The sequence below is a fragment of the Etheostoma spectabile genome, chromosome 14 (assembly GCF_008692095.1).
Source record: "Etheostoma spectabile isolate EspeVRDwgs_2016 chromosome 14, UIUC_Espe_1.0, whole genome shotgun sequence".
NCBI classification, from domain to species: domain Eukaryota; kingdom Metazoa; phylum Chordata; class Actinopteri; order Perciformes; family Percidae; genus Etheostoma; species Etheostoma spectabile.
The window spans coordinates 4219568-4237454 of NC_045746.1; the positions used below are offsets into that span (position 1 = coordinate 4219568).

Here is a 17887-nt window from a genome sequence, read left to right on the forward strand (position 1 = left end):
GCTGGCAATGTTGGCAAAATCATTAGTCAGAAACTGCACTAAGGCCCACCAGAGAAGTGTTGATATTTACATGTTAAAAATAACCTTTATAGTGGATAAGTACCCAAACAGGCCGAACCAGTTGGAACACAGAGTATTTTCATGAATTTTTCATCAGACATTACCTAAATATTCAAACCAAGTCGGCACTAAGGGTGCAGCGTAGACCTTAAAAAAGTTAAGTTGAGGGCAAGCAAGTGCACCGATAAATAATCCTAGTATCCGTTTAGAATCTTCTTTCACACAGGTCTGATGGTATGCTGGTTGCTCGTTAATAAAAACAACCTTTTCTCTTTGAGCAGTCCTATGACACGCCCCCAACCGAGATCAAACATTTGATACACTTGCTGGAAGGTTTGGCATCATGATCTGCTTTGACATCCTGTTCCACAAGCCCACCAGCCCTGGTGGAGAAGGTAGAAAAACTCAACTCAAATTTTGTACCCAACTAAGAATGGTCTTCGCGTTTCCTAACATCCTTCTCGTCTTACACCCTTTAGGGTGTACGTCAGCTGGTCTACCAACAGCCTGGATAAACTATCTCCCCAATGGACTGGTCCAGTTCCAGCAGGCATTCAGCAAAGGTGCCAAGTCACCCTGCTAGCGGCCAACATCGTTATGACCGAGCTGAACATGAGAGGAAGTGGGTATCTAACCCCTTTTTCTGTACCTACCACCACGCCCAGAAAGGAGACCCAGAGGAGGGCAGGCTGCTGGTGGCCAGGGGGCCAGTTTAGACCCACTGTGGGTGGAGCAGAGTGTAACTACAGATGAGGGGGTAGTTAGGAGTGAGACCACATCATCTACAGATCAGAATCTGGATTCTGTAACAAGAGAACTGTCCTGATTCTCATCCTCCTGACACTGCCTCATCAGTTCCTCCTCCCTGCCACCCATTTCATCTATAAATTACGACACATTTACATTTCTCTTGAACGAGACAGAGGGCAAAGTGAACGTGTGTAATGGAACTTTTGCGTCCCTGCAATACCGGCGGTTACAACATGGGGGCAGTAAAGAGCTCTATGCATTGGGGGCATTTGCTGGAACACCACACTTTGTGTGTACGCATCGGCCTGCAGGTATGAATAGAAATCATTTTGATATTTAAAAGTGCCAAATGGACTCCTATATTTATCACATCTCTGTGCAGGTGTGTGCACTAGTCCGGTGCAGGTTTGGAAGCCAATTCTTGTGGACAGGAAGTGGAAGGAGGCTGAGTCTAAAATGGACTCCTGTTGGAGGGGAAGTTTGGACCAGTAGTGTACCCATCAGTTTTGGCTAGCAAGATGGTCTGGAGCAGCCAAGAGCATCTGGAAACGCTGCAGAGCAGAGTGACCATGAAAACTCAAACATGACTGGTGGCTGGTCACTGCCTGTCTGTATGGACGAATGTATCACCTTGACAATGAGTGAACTGGAGTAGATACAATTTAAAACAAATGTTCTGGAGCAATAATAAAGTGAGCTGCATACCTCTTAACATTATAAAGCACGACTTCCAAGAATGGTCTCATTCATACACAACCTGCAATTAATCAAAAAGAAATCTCTTTTTGTTCATTACTTAATCCGTACAAAACACTGAACCAGTAGCATACGTCTGCTAAAAGTAGCTTGTTCCTTAAAAGGCAAATTACACACCAACACAACACACACACACACACACACACACACACACACACACACACAACACACACACACACACACACACACACACACACACCCACACACACACCACACACACAACACAACACACACACACAAACAACACACAAACACACACACCCACAACACACACACACATTACAGCATTGCAAGTTAAAAGTTGAGCCGCCCATTGGCTGATCAATCAGTCACTTGATCCATCAATCAAGTGACTGGACCAGTCATACAGTAAATGGGTCTTACATCCACCTGTTGTCCTAAACAGCTCCCAATGATTCAGTCCACTTGGAATAAATTCATAGGATTCAATAATGACTTCCTCTCTAAGGAATTTAAAAGTGGTGCAATAACAATGATGGAGCATCACCAAAGTGCGTGAGTGACAGCCATCAGTGTCTCCCTTCAAAGTTCGAAGAACTCTGAATAAAAACTCAAATGTACAGTTGAAAAAACGAAAATAAATCTGTGTCCCACGTGATTGTGCCTCTGTCTTTTCTTTAGACAATCGTACAGAAAAAAACAGTCCTCTTTTCTCCAGTAGATACTCTTCTAGTAATATTTGAAGGAAAAATTGTGAAAAGTCTTAAAACCACTTCAGAAAGTATCACCAAGGAAGAGAAAAATAACATTGCTTTAAATTTAAAAATACACTGGCCATGTTACCGACCATACAGTGATAGTGTCTGAGAAAAATGTAGTGTGTATTCACCTTATTCTATATTTTTAGTATGTTATTTTACACCCCATGGGTATGCACCATGAGGAAACAAACATGGTTTACAACAAGGGTTATTTTAAGATGTAAAGAAGCCTGCGCACTGGCTCTATTTTCTCCCTCTTTTAGTTCCTTTTCAGTGACCTTAAGGCTCCTGAGTGGCTGGCTAGCCTGCCAGTCTTGGGGGGCTCTGTTCAATAGCAGGTGTGTTCTCAGTATGTCTCTGAATCTGAGTCATTCAGTTCATCGTCCCCAGTGACGGAGGACAGCGGGCGCTCTGGTCTGCAGTAGGAGGCGTGGTCAGGCCTCAGAGGAGGAGGGGTGTCAAAGGCCACACCTTTGGAGACATGGTTGTTGGTCGGGTGGTGGTTGATCACTGTCTGAGTAAGAGAATGTGCAGGCAAAGCTGCTATGGTGACCATAGGGGAGATGGGCATCATGGAGTTGAGGATGAGTGCCAGACAGTCGGCCACATCGCGGTTGGGAGCGCAGGCCAGAGCTGGAGTGTAACCTACGTACAAGAGAAGAGTGACAGAGTAAAACTAAAAGTTCACATTCGACTCTAGAAGTATGTGTGAATAGTGAGGTGTACGCTACAACAGTAAGATGAAAGCCGACCGTTCTCGTCCACTGCCAACACACTGGCTCCTTTCCCCAGCAGCTCCTGGACCACCACTGTTAATCCCTTCCTGGCTGCTACATGCAAGGGCCTGAAAGAAGGTGGAGGAAGGTGTTAAAAGTCTGAATGTAGTACATTACCCCACCGCACAGCTGAGTGTGCACCCAGGTTATACTACGTACGTCTGGAGAGAAGTGTTGGTGCAGTTGATGAGGTTCTTGTCGCTGAGCTTCTCCAGAATCAACAAGGCACCCGTCTCATGACCCTGGGAAGAACAGAGAGCAACAAAGTGATTAACAGGGGAAATTGAAAATAGGTATAATTAGAGATGTCTTGCACAATATAAAAAAACACCTTGGAATCAATATTTATAATAAGTCCATAATGATTTATCTCATTTGTATATTTCTCACATGTGAACCCATAGTTACTTATTTTTTCCAACATGTAGAGGAAAAAAAACACCTTTTAGAACATTGTGTGGAAAGCCTTTAATAAACTCACACTAGAAAGTGATTTTCAATAACAACTCAGTAATTTGTTTTCTTCTCTTTGGTCGGAGATCCCTGTTAAGGTCCAGATTCAACATCCATCCATCATCCATCTATCTTCATCGCTTATCCGGTATCGGGTCGCTGGGGCAGAGCTCCAGTAGGGGAACCAAACTTTCCTTCCCGAGCCACATCAACCAGCTCGAGGGGGATCCCGAGGCGTTCCCAGGCCAGGTTGGAGATATAATCTCTCCACCTAGTCCTGGGTCTTCCCGAGGCTCCTCCCAGCTGGACGTGCCTGGAACACCTCCTAGGGGGCGCCAGGAGGCATCCTTACCAGATGCCGAACCAACCTCAACTGGCTCCTTTCGACGCGAAGGGCAGCGGCTCTACTCCGAGCTCCTCTCGGATGACTGAGCTTCTCACCCTATCTCTAAGGGAGACGCCAGCCACCCTCCTGAGGAAACCCATTTCGGCCGCTTGTACCCTCATCTCGTTCTTTCGGTCAGACCCAGCCTTATGACCATAGGTGAGGGTAGGAACGAAAATTGCCCGTAGTCGAAAGCTTTGCCTTCTGGCTCAGCCTTCTTTTCGTCACAACGGTGCGATAAACGAAATGTAATACCGCACCGGCTGCTCCAATTCTCCGACCAATCTCACGCTCCATGGTCCCCTCACTCGCGAACAAGACCCCAAGGTACTAAACTCCTTCAAGGGGTAAGGACTCACTCCCCACCCGAAGAAAGCACCCATCGGTTTCCTGCTGAGAACCATGGCCTCAGATTTAGAGGTGCTGATCCTCATCCCAGCCGCTTCACACTCGGCGCGAACCGATCCAGTGAGTGTGAAGGTCACAGACCGATGATGCCATCAGGACCACATCATCCGCAAAAAGCAGCGATGAATCCCGAGCCCACCGAACTGCAACCCCTCCCCCCCGACTACGCCTCGATATCCTGATAAATATTACAAACAGGATTGGTGACAAAGCGCAGCCCTGGTGGAGGCCAACCCTCACCTGGAACGAGTCCGACTTACTGCCGAGAACCCGGACACAGCTCTCGCTTTGGTCATACAGAGATTGGATGGCCCTAAGAAGGGACCCCCTCACCCATATTCCGCAGCACCTCCCACAATCTCCCGGGGGACACGGTCATACGCCTTCCAGATCCACAAAACACATGTAGACTGGTTGGGCATACTCCCAGGCCCCCTCCAAGATCCTGCGAGAGTAAAGATTGATCCGTTGTTCCACGACCAGGACGGAATCCGCATTGTTCCTCTTCAATCGAGGTCGTGACTATCGGCCGAACCCTCCTTTCCAGCACCTTGGAGTAGACTTTACCAGGGAGGCTGAGAAGGTGTGATACCCCTGTAATTGGCACACACCCTCTGGTCCCCTTTGGAAGAGGGAACACCAACCCGGTCTGCCACTCCTTAGGCACGTCCCAGACCTCCACGCAATGTTGAAGAGGCGTGTCAACCAAGACAGCCCCTCCACACCCAGAGCCTCAGCATTTCTGGACGGATTCATCAATCCCTGGGGCTTTGCCGCTGTGGAGTTGTTTGACTACCTCAGCGACTCTCCACCAGGGAAATTGACGACAATCCCCCACATCCTCCAGCTCGCCTCGACCAAGAGGGGTGTCAGCTGGATTTAGGAGTTCCTCCAAGTGTCCTTCACCGCCTATTACCTCCTCAGTTGAGGTCAACAAGGTCCCACTTACTGTATACAGCTTGGATGATCCTCGCCCCTCCTGAGGTGCGAACGGTTTTCCAGAAGCACCTTGGTGCCGACCGAAGTCCTTCTCCATTCTTCTGAACTTCTCCCACACCCGCTGCTTGCCTCTGTCACAGCAGAGGCTGCAGCCTTCGGGCCCGTCGGTGCCCTGCAACTGCCCCGGAGTCCTCCGAGACAAATATCCCGGAAAGATCCTTCTTCAGTCGGACGGCTTCCCTGACCACCGGGGTCCACCAGGGTGTTCGTGGGTTACCGCCCCTTGAGGCACCTAAAACCCTAAGACACAGCTCGCCGCCGCAGCTTTAGCAATGAAGCTTTGAAACATTGGTCCACTAGGTCAATGGCCCCCAGCCTCCACAGGGATGCACGAAAAGCTCCACATGTCCAATGAATATAAAAACATTTCTGTTTCTGTTAACGGTTGTTACCTTGCTGCAAGCCAGATGTAATGCTGTGTTCCTGTTTGTATCCTGTAGTGTAAAGTCTGCTTTAGCACTGCTCACTAGCATCTCTGCAACACATGAATGAAGATGGTTACATGTCAAAGGTTTAGAAATCAAAGGCCAATATTGTATCTATGACACATAGTGGGTGTACTGACCCACAGTGTTGGTTTGTCCGCTTATAGCGGCCATCATCAGCGGTGTCCTGCGTGTGTGTGTGTCGACTACGTTTGCCTGAGCTCCGTGGCTAAGCAGAAGGGAAACACACTCCACATGGTCGGAAAACGCTGCAGCGTGTAGGGGGGTCCTGCGTTGACACAAACACAGTTGACTACCAGCCTAGCTTGTGCCCACCCCGAACAACTTTCAGAAAAACATGATGTTATTCGAGTCTGCTTGCAGCCCTCACCTGCCCTTGGAGTCAGTGGTGTTGACGATATCCGTTCCCAGGGAGTCAATCAACATCTCAGCCACTCCCTCGTTATTGCTCATACTGAAATACACAACACACACTGTCACATACCCTCAGACCAGATCAGACCAGTGTCTTTCTACATAAAAACATTCACTGGTACAGACAGACACATCGCTTACACAGCACAGTGCAGCGGACTGAAAGGGTTGCCCTTAATCTTCTTGAACACCTCCTGGTCTAACAACAACTCCACACAAGCATCATATCCTAAGAAAACAAAGAGGGGATAGAGGTACAAATGGAGGAACAGATGAGAATACTGCATTGCTGTGGCTGCATACAGAGCAGACATGTATAGTATGTAAGTGAGTCCTGCTGTGAACCAGTACCGTTGTAGCAGGCCCAGTGCAGTGGTGTGTAGCCCTGGTTGTCAGTGAGGTGTGTGTGAGTGTGTGAGGAGGTGGTCGTGGCCTGCAGCAGGGCACCCAGGACACCCACACGGCCGCAAGCAGATGCCAGGTGAAGAGGGGAGCGGCCCCTGATGTCTTTGACACACACACTGGCCCCCCGCTGGAGGAGGGCCTCTACACTCTCCTCCTGGCCAGTCACTGCCTGTGTGAAGAAAAAAAAGAAAAAATCAGAAAATGAAAAACAATTTTAGTAATAATTATATCATAATAGAAAAGGATTAATCAAAAGTTGTAATGTCAGTAATACAATTATAAATAAGTTGTAATGTTAGTGGGTCTGTGTAAATGTCTCACCGCTCGGTGTAGTGCCGTCCTCCCCCAGCGGTCCTGATACTCTACACTGGCCCCTTGACTGAGTAGAGAGTACACACACTCGGTGTGTCCATTTAGCACTGCCAACATCAGAGGAGTCCTGTACACAGTGTGGAAATATGACTTAAGACAGTTCATTTTATTTATTTATGAAACTAGTTAAAGTTATCTCCTCAAAGAGGATCTCAGTGAAAACCTCCAGCTTAAGGCATTTTACCCATCCGCACTCACTGTCCGTTGATGTCTTGCACGTCCACATTAATGTGTTGGTCGTTGTTGCTTATGAGCAGGCGCAGGCACTCTGGGTGGCCATTCATAGCTGCGGCACACACACACGCCAGAGTATGACTTTTCTAAAGCAACATGCTTGCCATTTTAAAAGGCAGAGAATAAACCTCAATCATGTGATGTGAACATGTTGCATCCAAACCCATTTCTGTGGTTGTATGTGTCTGAGTATGTGACTGCATGTATGTATACCTGCAGCATGTATGGCTGTTTTCTTGTGCGTGTAGTCACAGGTCATGGGTGAGGAGCCATGGTGCAACAACATGGAGACACACTCTTGGTGACCCTTGGAGCAGGCTAGGCTGAGGGGCGTCCGGCCCTCTGGGCTGCAAACATCCACTTCCAGCATGGACGATAAGAGAACCTCTAAAGCTCCACAGTGTCCATGGTAGGCCTTAATCAATAGAAAACACATACTTTTATGTCTAATGGTAATAAATAAAGCAGAGACACGGAAAGCCTGTGTGAGATTAAGACATATAAAGGCAAACTCACAAATCCTTGAACTCACCGCCAGGTGGAGTGGACTGATGGGGGCTTGGCTCTCTGAGTCACCCAGGAGGCCTGTTGCTGATGTCTCCATTAACTGAAATAGAGAGATGGTTCCCATATTACTATTTTCAGATCCAGGTTTAGCACACATGGCAAGTCACTCAAATAAAGTTGCAAAGAAATGTCATGAATTCATGACATGGTCACACTGCTCCACATGGTCCAAATGAATTGAAAGAGAGGTTAGGGGTACCAAGAAGAGTTTTATGTTAAAACTGTTTTTTTTGTGCAAAATCCTTATATTGATCCACCAATTGTTATCTCCAATCAATTACAAGACAGAAGCTGTTTCACAGTAGTTTCATCTGTGTGAGATTATCTAACCATTATGTTCCCAATCTACCCAACAGAGGGAGCCAATAACAATTAATGACTCAATGTAAGGGCTCATTGCGTTATATTGGATGAAATTTCTTTCTTACCACATCAAGAGGTGTCTCACTTGCCATCTGAAAGAAACAGACAGAGATGTGTGTGCTGTAGTTTTCTCTACAGTTCTAAAACCCTTTAGCACATGGAAGTGATCAGATCTTCTGACCGTCTGTAGGACATGCATGATATTTTCACTCTGTGTGGTAGCTGTACACACCAGTTCCAGGCAGAGTGTGCGTCCGTAAGATGAGGCATAGTGCACTGCACTATAACCCTGTGCGTCTCTAACTCCTGGATCAGCATCATTCCTCAACAGGTACTCCACACACCTGACAAAGACAAAGCCTTCATCTGACTCTGATACTTAACTACAAATTTTATCAATTAAACACAGAGTAGAACTTACTTTCCATCAGTGTCGGCTGCAGCAGCGTAGTGAAGGGGACTGCAGCCTCTATGGTCCAGCTCATTGATGCTTGCCCCAGAGCCCACCAAGGCAAACACACACTGGTAGTTACAGTTAGCTGATGCATAGTGTAGTGGAGTCCTGGGACAGTCAGAGAGTCAACATCAGCTATTATTTATCAGTGAGGACTTACTTATTCCTCTACTCTGCAAAATGTGGTCAAAGGTTTTCCTCTGACTTTGGACCATATTTTTCTTATATGCCTAACGATGCTAGAATTAAATCACATGCTTGGCTCACCTTCCAAAGTTGTCTTTCCTGTTAAAGTCTGCTCCTATGTTTAACAGCAGATTCAGACAGTCCAGGTTCCTGGTTAGAGAGACAGCTTTAAAAAAGGATGTTTTGGTGACATACCAATCTATCGTATTCAAGGGCACCAATAATATTTCAGTGCATATTGGAGATGAAAAAAAGGATGAATGCTGTAACAAAGAAAAGCAATAAAGAGGCTCAGAAATCAAACAATAAGGCAGTGAGCAGGAATGATGACTCACCCTCCAGCTGCAGCAGCATGTAGACAGGTCCTTCCAAAGTCATCAGGGGTGTCTATGTCAAACCCTGCAAAAATATGCGATCAGCATCTATTAGGATGTCAACTAGGTAATTCCAGTGACAAGAATGGCGTCAGCATGAATGTACCTGACAGCAGCTTCCTGCAGCAATCTGAGAAGCCGCTGAGAGCTGCTAGGTGTAGAGGGAACATCCCATGAATACCTCTCCTAAAAATATTTAAGGCAGAGAAGGCAAGTCATCACAGAAGGGTCAGGTGTGAGAGAATTTTGGATGACAGAAAGAAAACAAAAAGATATTGGAAGAATGGTTTATCCTAAGTTAAACCATCACCCCCTTATTACCTAAGTTGAATATATTCAGTGGGAAGATAGACTGATGGTTAAATGTCAATTGCTACTAACTTGGCAGTGTTGGCTCTGTGTTTGATGAGTGCTGTGATGATGAGTTCATGGCCATAGCGGGCAGAGATGTGAAGGGCAGTGTTTTGGCTCCTGTCCTCACAATCAATCTCAGCTCCTTCACACACATAAATAAAGGGTTTATGTATGCATTTGCATTAAAACACTTGAGAATTGAGCAGACAGCACATTGTTGTGGCTCTCACCATTTTGAATGAGGGCTTGAGAGCAGGAGAACCTTCCATGTGTTGCTGCCATGTGGAGGGGAGTCTTACCATCCTTACTCTGGACAGATGGAGGGAGAGACAGTGGAGACAAGCAAAAACGGACACAGATGATGATTTTCTGTCGAGATTTTCTGTAGTGCATAAAGATGTACAGTTAAGTGCTTGTGCGGTAAGCTGACTCAGCATCAGAGTGAAACGCTGTAGGTGTGGAAGCTTAGCTTGAAGAGAAGCTATCTTTGACCCCCTTGTGGACCCACACACACACACACACACACACACACACACACACACACACACACACACACACACACACACACACACACACACACACACACACACACACACACACACACACACACACACACACACACACACACACACACACACACACACACACACACACACACACACACACACACACACACACACACACACAACACACACACACACACACACACACACACACACACACACACACACACACACACACACACACACACACACGAGCAGCTTGCAGCCTCAGGGAGCCACCCCCTCCACCGTCATCTTCCATATGGCCTTGCATCTTGAGGCTGTGGGGACCCAATATCAGTTTCTATCACTGCTACCAAAGTGTTAACTGCTACCATTTTTAACTTTCAACTAGATCCTGGGCAGCATACACATAAAAAGCTGAAGACACAGGCTCCTTTTCTTTGTGTAAAAGTGATGTACACACTCAAATACCATTTCTCAGCTAAGTTTATGTGTTTTTATTAAAGTGTACGGTATCTGCATTTGGACATACCGGCATGTTGATGTGTGCTCCATGGGACAACAGCAGTTCCTGGCACAGTGCCCCCTGTCGTGAGGACGAGGCAAAGTGGAGAGCGGAAAACCCCCTCTCGTTCACCTGAAAGCAAGGTAATAAAAAACACACTTAAACACCCACACTTTCCCCACGCATTTAGTATTTTGTATAAGGGGACGCACACACACCTGGTTGACGTTGGCTCCTGCCTCGATGAGCTCACTGACCACCACATCCTGTCCATTGTAACAGGCCAAATGGAGAGGAGTGTTGCCATAGCTGTTCACTTCGTTGACCTATGCAAGGAGAGAATAAATCAATGTTTTTGCATTTTATTAACTTGAGAAAATTATATCACTACGATTTAAATCAGCTTTAATATTTACAGTTGAAGATTTATCTGGGTAAAAGGCTCATGGCACATTATTTACACAACAAGGACATTGCTAGTTTATGCATATGTGTAAAGGTGTGTGTTTGTACTGACGTGGACCCCCAGGGTCAGCAGATAATGCACTGTGCTGCTCATGCCACTGGAGGCGGCTGCATGGAGCGGCGTATATGCTTTTTTGTCTTTACAGTCAACCTCTGCTCCACTGGCCACCAATAACTTTACCACCTCCAAGTGACCTGAAATAGAAGAGGGAGGGGAGGAAAAGAAATTGATCAAATTCAAATTCAACTTAAGTCAAGGCATGTTCATTTAGCCATGTACTATTTTTCGGAAGTGACAACTAGGGAGAGACAGAGCCTTCAACAGTCTCACCCATATAGGCTGCCCAGTGGATGGCTCTCCTGTCCTTCTTGTCAAATGCATTAATGTTGGCTCCTCTGGACAGCAGCAACTTCACCATCTATCACACAAAAGCAAATTAACAAGATGCTGACATGTATGTGAGTGTCCTTGCGTGTGTCTAAAAGAGACCCACTTCTACATGTCCACTGAAGGCGGCGTGGTGCAAGGCAGTGCGTCCGGCCCGGTCAGACACGTTGATGTTGCTAAGCAGCGGGACCAAAGCCTCAGCACAGCGTACTGCCTTGTTGCTAGCTGCAACATGGAGCGGTGTCTGCCAGTTCTTGTCACGGGCGTTAACATCTGCACTGTGCTTCAGCAACACTGCCACTGCATCCTGGACGGAGAGTGAGAATGGTTCAGAGAGTGCCAACAGAGGCTCTATTTCTAATTTGCCTCAGTGTACAAACAAAGTACACACCAATGTGCACAGATGGGTATGAGTGGGTGGTTTGAAAAGTAGTTGCTATTCTTAGGGAGCTTTATTGCACTGAGAAGGAGAAACAACGTAAGGGGCTGTCTTAGTGTGGCCAAGTGTGGGCATGTTTCCCAGCCAGGACCAAACAAAATAGGTTAAGAGATTTTAAAAGTTAATCACATACCAACACAGCGCAATGGTTGTGTCACTTTACCCTTTTAAGGACAAATCTGTAACATCTGTGAATATCTTGGCAGCAATAACTTTCTACATCTCATGCCAGTAAGGTAACTACAAGATATCCTTTCTGGTATGCGTGTTGCTGCACTAACCTGTGTTTTCTGCCCCCCAAAGGGGTTTCACTGAAATGAAATTAGTCTGCATTTTGTTGCATTGATATTTTCAGTGGAAAAGCTCCCTTAGTAGGGTTGTATTTGTGTTATCATACAGGGGATTATCAAAAGGTATAAAAAGTTACAACCTAATTGTGAGACTCATCGAGATTGGCACATAAATACAGTGGAGTCACCCCTGTACACAGTAGCACGTGTATTTGTGTAACGTATTACCTCACTACAAGAGGCGACAGCTCGATGAAGAGGAGTCAACCACTTGTTGTCTTTGGCATTAACTCTGGCTCCTTGAATGAGAGAAGGAGAGTGAGGGAGAGAGTGAGTAAGAGATGTCAGAGATAAGTTAACAATGGCAGACACAGCAAAGAAAAACATAATAGAAAACCTGTAAAAATGTCTGATCATTAAAAAAATACATTAAAGTCACAAGATACCTAACAGTAATTGATAGAAAGAGTGTGAAGAGTAAAAATCTTAAAAATAACTTAATGGTTGAGAAGGCCACCATGCCTTATGGGAAGGAGTTGTTGGGATCTAAGAATGTTCTGTTGGGAGAAGATGGCCTTCAGGTCTGCTAGATATCTTGTAAGGTTTAGGCAATAAAACTACTTGCTTAAGTTTAGCAAAATATCATGGTTTGGGTTTAAAAAGAGCCTTTCTGGCAGAAAGGCAGAGAAGGCTAAGTCCTCCCATGTGCCAACAGTGCCTGGAAGATATACAATTCTCATGATCCTCTGTGGACAAGCTTGAGGGTTAAAATAGCCCTAAAGCTGCACCTGTCGCTTGCTCTTCACATTATTGAGAAACAGTGAACACAAACACACGCACGCACACACCTTTCACACTACGCTTGTGTTAGGGTTGGCCCCACCTCTTAACGTGCTCAGCTGACTTCACAGAAAGTGAAGCCGTCATAGACCCTATCAGATGATTGATAAATAACAAGTCACCAAGAGAGGGTGACAGCCACAGAGCAGTGAGCAGACACACAGGCATGTAAACTACTGAGGGAGCTACATGTGGGGAAGAGAAACATGAAAAACAAGCAGTGGCTATTGGAAAGTATAAGAAAGTATGGCATGATTTTTGGTATTATGACTCAAATCTTGTTTTTCTTGAAACAACTTGAAAAACAGACAATACATTTGTTTCCAATTTAGTTTGACCTGTTTAATGATTTATGAAGGAATGTTTAAATATGCAAAAGAAATTAATAAACATGGGACAAATTTATCAGAGCTAATATACACAGATGAAAAATATGAGCGGATGGATGTATACAGGAATGGTTGCCAAATGCCAGTGTGGATGGATGAGTAAGCTTTCAAGTAGAATTGATACCAAAGGTGGATTAGCTGTAAATTAAATGTAATGGATGGCTAAACAGATTGACGGCTGGGCTGTGTTTATTACCTGAGAGAATGAGCAGTTCAATGATCTCAGCGTCTCCCAAGTAGGCTGCAGCATGCAGAGGCGTCCTCTTCTCGTTGTCCTGACAGGAGATCCCAAAACACAGAAAAACAACAGTAAGCATGTTTATTATTTCTCTTTTTCAAACACATGCTCACACATAAACACACATCATGATGGGATGAAGGCATAAATAACATGCCCCAAACAAAATCTATAGATCTCACACTGTTGCAGACCACAAGAAACATGAGACTAGAGCCACAAGGAGAAAAATGTCTATCATGTGTTCCTCACTTCGCTCTCACTTCAATACACCCTGCTGCCGCACCCCCATCTCTGTCTCTTTCAGTGTAGTAGCGAGCAATCAACAGAGTGGGGCTATAAACAAATGTCATGTGACGGCAATGGGCCTGGGCCAGTGTTGCTGACTCCAAAAGACTCAGGCCCAGTGTGATGACCCCAGCACTATAGATCCACACGGACAGAGGAAAAAACAAAGAGTGTGAAAACACAATGTGGTGTAAACTGAGGAAATAAATCCAGAAAGCCTAGGGATGAAGAGGAAAAGGGATGGGAGAAAAGGGATGAGTATCAAGTAAAGATTATGTCCTTTAACCATAGATGAGCGGAAGCGTCAGGAACAGTTCATGTGTCCTGCCCTGATTGACAGCTATATGAGACGGGGAAGCTGCCAGAAGGCACTCTGAGTCAGTCAATTGATCAATTGTAGCCAATTGGCTTACTGCTGCTCTCCTTAGTGTTTTTTTATATGTCATGGTGTGTATGTGAAGCTACAGTTTGAAAGCCAAACGCACACCCACACTTAGACTTAGACAGACTTTATTGCGTTCAGTAGTCTTATGACGTGGGGGATGAAGCTGTTGTGGAACTGTTGTGGGCTGTTCTGCATTTGAAGCTGCTGAACCACTTGCCAGAGGGCAGCAGGGAGAACAGTACATGGTTGGGGTGGGAGGGAACCTTAGTGATTGATTGACAGACACACACACAGAGAAAGAGAAAACGAAAACAAAGGGAAATAGCAAGACAAGTGTGATTTACCTGTATGTTAACATCCTCTTTCTTGAATATGAGGGAGCGAACTTCATCTGGGTCCACGTTGAAGATGGCTCTTAACAGAGACGGCTACAGAGACAAGAAAAGGGCAAGGAAATGCTGATGTACACTACTACATACTCAATTTGCAAGGCCGTCAATTTCTATGTTGACAACAGTGTTATCAGTGAGAGTTACAAATGGGAGGTCTCACAAACAGACACTATAATCCTGAGCTGGGAGAGAGCCATAGGTCACAAATGACAGCATATCATCGATTTGTTTATGACTGTAGCAGCTGCAGCATACATCACAGACACACACAGACACAGACACACAGACACACACACACACAATTACGTAAATGTTCGAGTTGGTGAGGAGTTAAAGCTGCGCTCTCTTGCCATGTAGCGTGAGCAGGGGCGTAGCACAAAATTCTGTGCCCTGTAAAAAGGCATCGTTTATGGGCCCCTTCCTGCATCCACAGCTATTGATTCTATCACACAAGGGCCCTGGGTACTTTGTCCCATTTCCACCCCCAGTCCGACACCCCTGAGCCCGAGGCCAGCTGATAAGAATGTAAATAGCAGTGTTAAAGACAAGTGGAACAATTTTAACAAGTTATACAAAGTATGCATTTTCTTTCCCAGGAGGAGGAAGCTGCAAATGAGAGTTACATCAACACACTTAGCACACCTCTTTAATACTATTCTCACTGCTGTTCCATTGATACGTCTGATGCGTGCAGGAATGTAAGCACAAGCATGAGAGCATAGTGTCTGACACTGAGTTGGATTTGTAAACAGTGTTGCTCAGCAGTCATCATAAACAAGTAGGGGTGGGAATCACCAGAGGCCTCATGATGCAATATCATCCAGATTAGTATGTCACAATACAATAGTGTTGCGATTTTTAAATATATTGCAATATTCTGCGATATACTGCAATTTATAACCTTTTTTCCAACTTCAAATATTTCCCAAATTTCAAATTATGTCCCAAAAAGGAAACTTTGTCAACATCTGTTCTATCTAAAAAGAATGATTTCTCTGTTTGTTCATCTCACTTTAATTGTATTGCTGCGAAAATGGGATTGTCAAGCAGACAAACTGACCAACACATATATAATAATAGATCAATACTTGGCATCTGTGTATCGATACAGCATTGCCATTGAAAATATAACCAAAGTAATGGTGGGTAACAAAAGTGCATGAGCCCCTTGGTAATGCCAGTTTAGAGCTATAGTGCGTACTTTCCGCCGCCCCCATGAGGACAAGTAATGACAACAAAACTGTGACACAAGTTTTCCGTAACCGCGCACCGCTCTAAACCTTGATGGTAAAAAACCAAAGTGAAACTAATTCATATACAACAGAACAATTTGGGGCTACAATTTTGTATTTTTCCCACATCATCTTAAAAACACACAAGCGTGGTTAGTGTTACATTATAGATATTGCTGGACAATAAATTGCACAACCATAATTAGCTAGCGACTGTGATCATGTTTATAAATTTGTCACGGAGATCTGAGCAAAAAAGTGACTATTTGATGATAACACTACTCTCACTTGACTTTGTTCTAATATCATTATAGCAAACTGTTTCCTTGTTTTAATATGGCAGGAGCAATAATTGGTCATAGAATTTTAACTGAGCCATAACATTGCTAATGTACACACTTTTCTTCGCGCTGCGTCATAACGGAAAATGCACAAAAAAAATTGACATGATGTTAGGGGAGTTCTGGAGAGGCATCCAATTTCAAAGCTTTTCTTGATAACTGGATATATTGCAAAATATTGAATGGCAATATAAAGTAATTAAGTACTGTGGTTCTCAATAATAACAAATAGTCACATGCACACCTTTACACCTTTTCATTTAGCAAAGTGATACTACAAGTACTTTAATGTGTATTTCCTCCTTACTCTCAGCCTCTCTCTGAGTTTTCCCCATCCCTCCCTCTCTTATTTTGTCCAACTAAAAATAAGTGGGGCTGTCGAGCATCTGTCTCATGCCTACTACACTGATGACCACTGAAACTATGTCAGAGATCCGAGAAGGTAGAGCACAAAACGCTGTCATCGGAGTTGGCATATCCTCTCTGGCTTTCCCCCCTACTCAGTGTAAACTTCAAAGCTTTCATAGGATGAAAAGACTCTCTGTTACCATGTTTCAATGCTAGGCTTGCCCTTTATACAGCCAACACTGGAGACTACAAAGACTTAGGCCTTGCTTAAAATCTATACAAACCAGCAGTCATCTCACATGGCACGCTAAATTGGTGATTGTATTTGGTTCTATATTTGGCACAGGATGACAAGTGTTGGCAGTACATTGTATTTTTATGCAATGGTACGTGTAACTATGCACTTTAGGCCAGGTATGAGAAATGCACTGATCTGTTTAAAACCCCAGTGAATTGCGGGCATTCACAATAAACAGTTTATACACCTTAAACATGGCAAAACTGCTGCTGAATCAACAAACTCTAAATTAGTCAATGAAGCACCAAACAGAAGGACCCATCTCACCTTGTCCTCCTGAGTGGAAGCCCTTCGAGAGGTATGATGGGATTTGCGGTCTGGGGAGGATTTGGGCTGGGGAGGTGTTGGAGAAGAGGAGGGCTCATCCTCCTCCACCTCCTCAAGCACCACGATACAAACACGACTAGCCCGCTCTGACCGCATCAGGAAGAAACACTCACACACCCCAACACAATCACTCACTCACACACACACACACACACTCACTCTCTCTCTGTCACACACACACACACACACACATAAATACATAGTGTACCCTCTTCCATACACGCAATTCAGGAGCACAAAGGTCAGCAATAAATCCCACACACAGAGTAACTTCTTCATAAACAAACACTGCACATCTTCATGTTAAATCCAATGTGAAATCCAGCTCTGTCCTCTATCTGTCGGTGTTGCTTTGCTGCATGTCTCGTTTCTCCTCTCCTCCTATCTTTAGCCAACACTCGCACTCTCTGTGAGCAGCAGTAGCAGAGACAGCAGGGAATTCCTCTGCGTAATGGTGGTGGTAAGCGGCATGCGGCAGAATGAGCTTGGGCTGCCTAGCAGCGCACAGGAAGCTACATATCCTCACTGCTGTGCTGCAGCCAGGAACACACACATACACACACACATCAGATGCAAACACACACATACAGACCCTGTGATTAGCGTGGACGGGGGCCGCAGAAGCCAATGTATGAGTGGGCATGCGTCGCCCGTTTCAGGCAGACTGCTGAAGCCAGCTCTTTCAAAAGAAGAGACAGAGAGAGGGAGAGGAGGGGGAAGGGAGGGAGCGAGAGAGAG

At 45.2% G+C, this 17887-nt stretch overlaps 2 protein-coding genes across 4 annotated transcripts in view; one reads left to right on the plus strand and one right to left on the minus strand.

Annotated features, from left to right (window-relative positions):
- LOC116701988 (biotinidase-like) overlaps positions 1–2302 on the plus strand; it is a gene marked incomplete in the record, with an annotated part of 34597 nt that extends 32295 nt beyond the window's left edge. Inside the window, 1 exon segment of the mRNA XM_032536058.1 lies at positions 1405–2302. Within this exon segment, the coding sequence (XP_032391949.1) occupies positions 1405–1455 (51 nt within the window).
- ankrd28a (ankyrin repeat domain 28a) overlaps positions 1578–17887 on the minus strand; it is a 22972-nt gene continuing 6662 nt past the window's right edge. Inside the window, exons 1-29 of one of the 3 annotated variants that reach the window (XM_032535859.1) lie at positions 17090–17245; positions 14556–14639; positions 13497–13575; positions 12300–12370; positions 11449–11649; positions 11286–11373; positions 11007–11149; positions 10708–10815; positions 10517–10621; positions 9709–9787; positions 9506–9620; positions 9231–9310; positions 9086–9149; positions 8832–8900; positions 8532–8672; positions 8343–8454; positions 8176–8202; positions 7713–7787; positions 7394–7595; positions 7145–7232; positions 6896–7013; positions 6521–6743; positions 6311–6398; positions 6126–6209; positions 5875–6023; positions 5702–5784; positions 3224–3306; positions 3041–3132; positions 2635–2933 (exon numbers count right to left, since the gene is read on the minus strand). In XM_032535859.1, the coding sequence (XP_032391750.1) occupies positions 2635–2933; positions 3041–3132; positions 3224–3306; positions 5702–5784; positions 5875–6023; positions 6126–6209; positions 6311–6398; positions 6521–6743; positions 6896–7013; positions 7145–7232; positions 7394–7595; positions 7713–7787; positions 8176–8202; positions 8343–8454; positions 8532–8672; positions 8832–8900; positions 9086–9149; positions 9231–9310; positions 9506–9620; positions 9709–9787; positions 10517–10621; positions 10708–10815; positions 11007–11149; positions 11286–11373; positions 11449–11649; positions 12300–12370; positions 13497–13575; positions 14556–14639; positions 17090–17245 (3306 nt within the window). Of the gene's footprint in view, positions 2934–3040; positions 3133–3223; positions 3307–5701; positions 5785–5874; positions 6024–6125; positions 6210–6310; positions 6399–6520; positions 6744–6895; positions 7014–7144; positions 7233–7393; positions 7596–7712; positions 7788–8175; positions 8203–8342; positions 8455–8531; positions 8673–8831; positions 8901–9085; positions 9150–9230; positions 9311–9505; positions 9621–9708; positions 9788–10516; positions 10622–10707; positions 10816–11006; positions 11150–11285; positions 11374–11448; positions 11650–12299; positions 12371–13496; positions 13576–14555; positions 14640–17089; positions 17844–17887 lie in introns of those variants that run through there. The other 2 variants (XM_032535861.1, XM_032535860.1) reach the window with 2 other exon arrangements.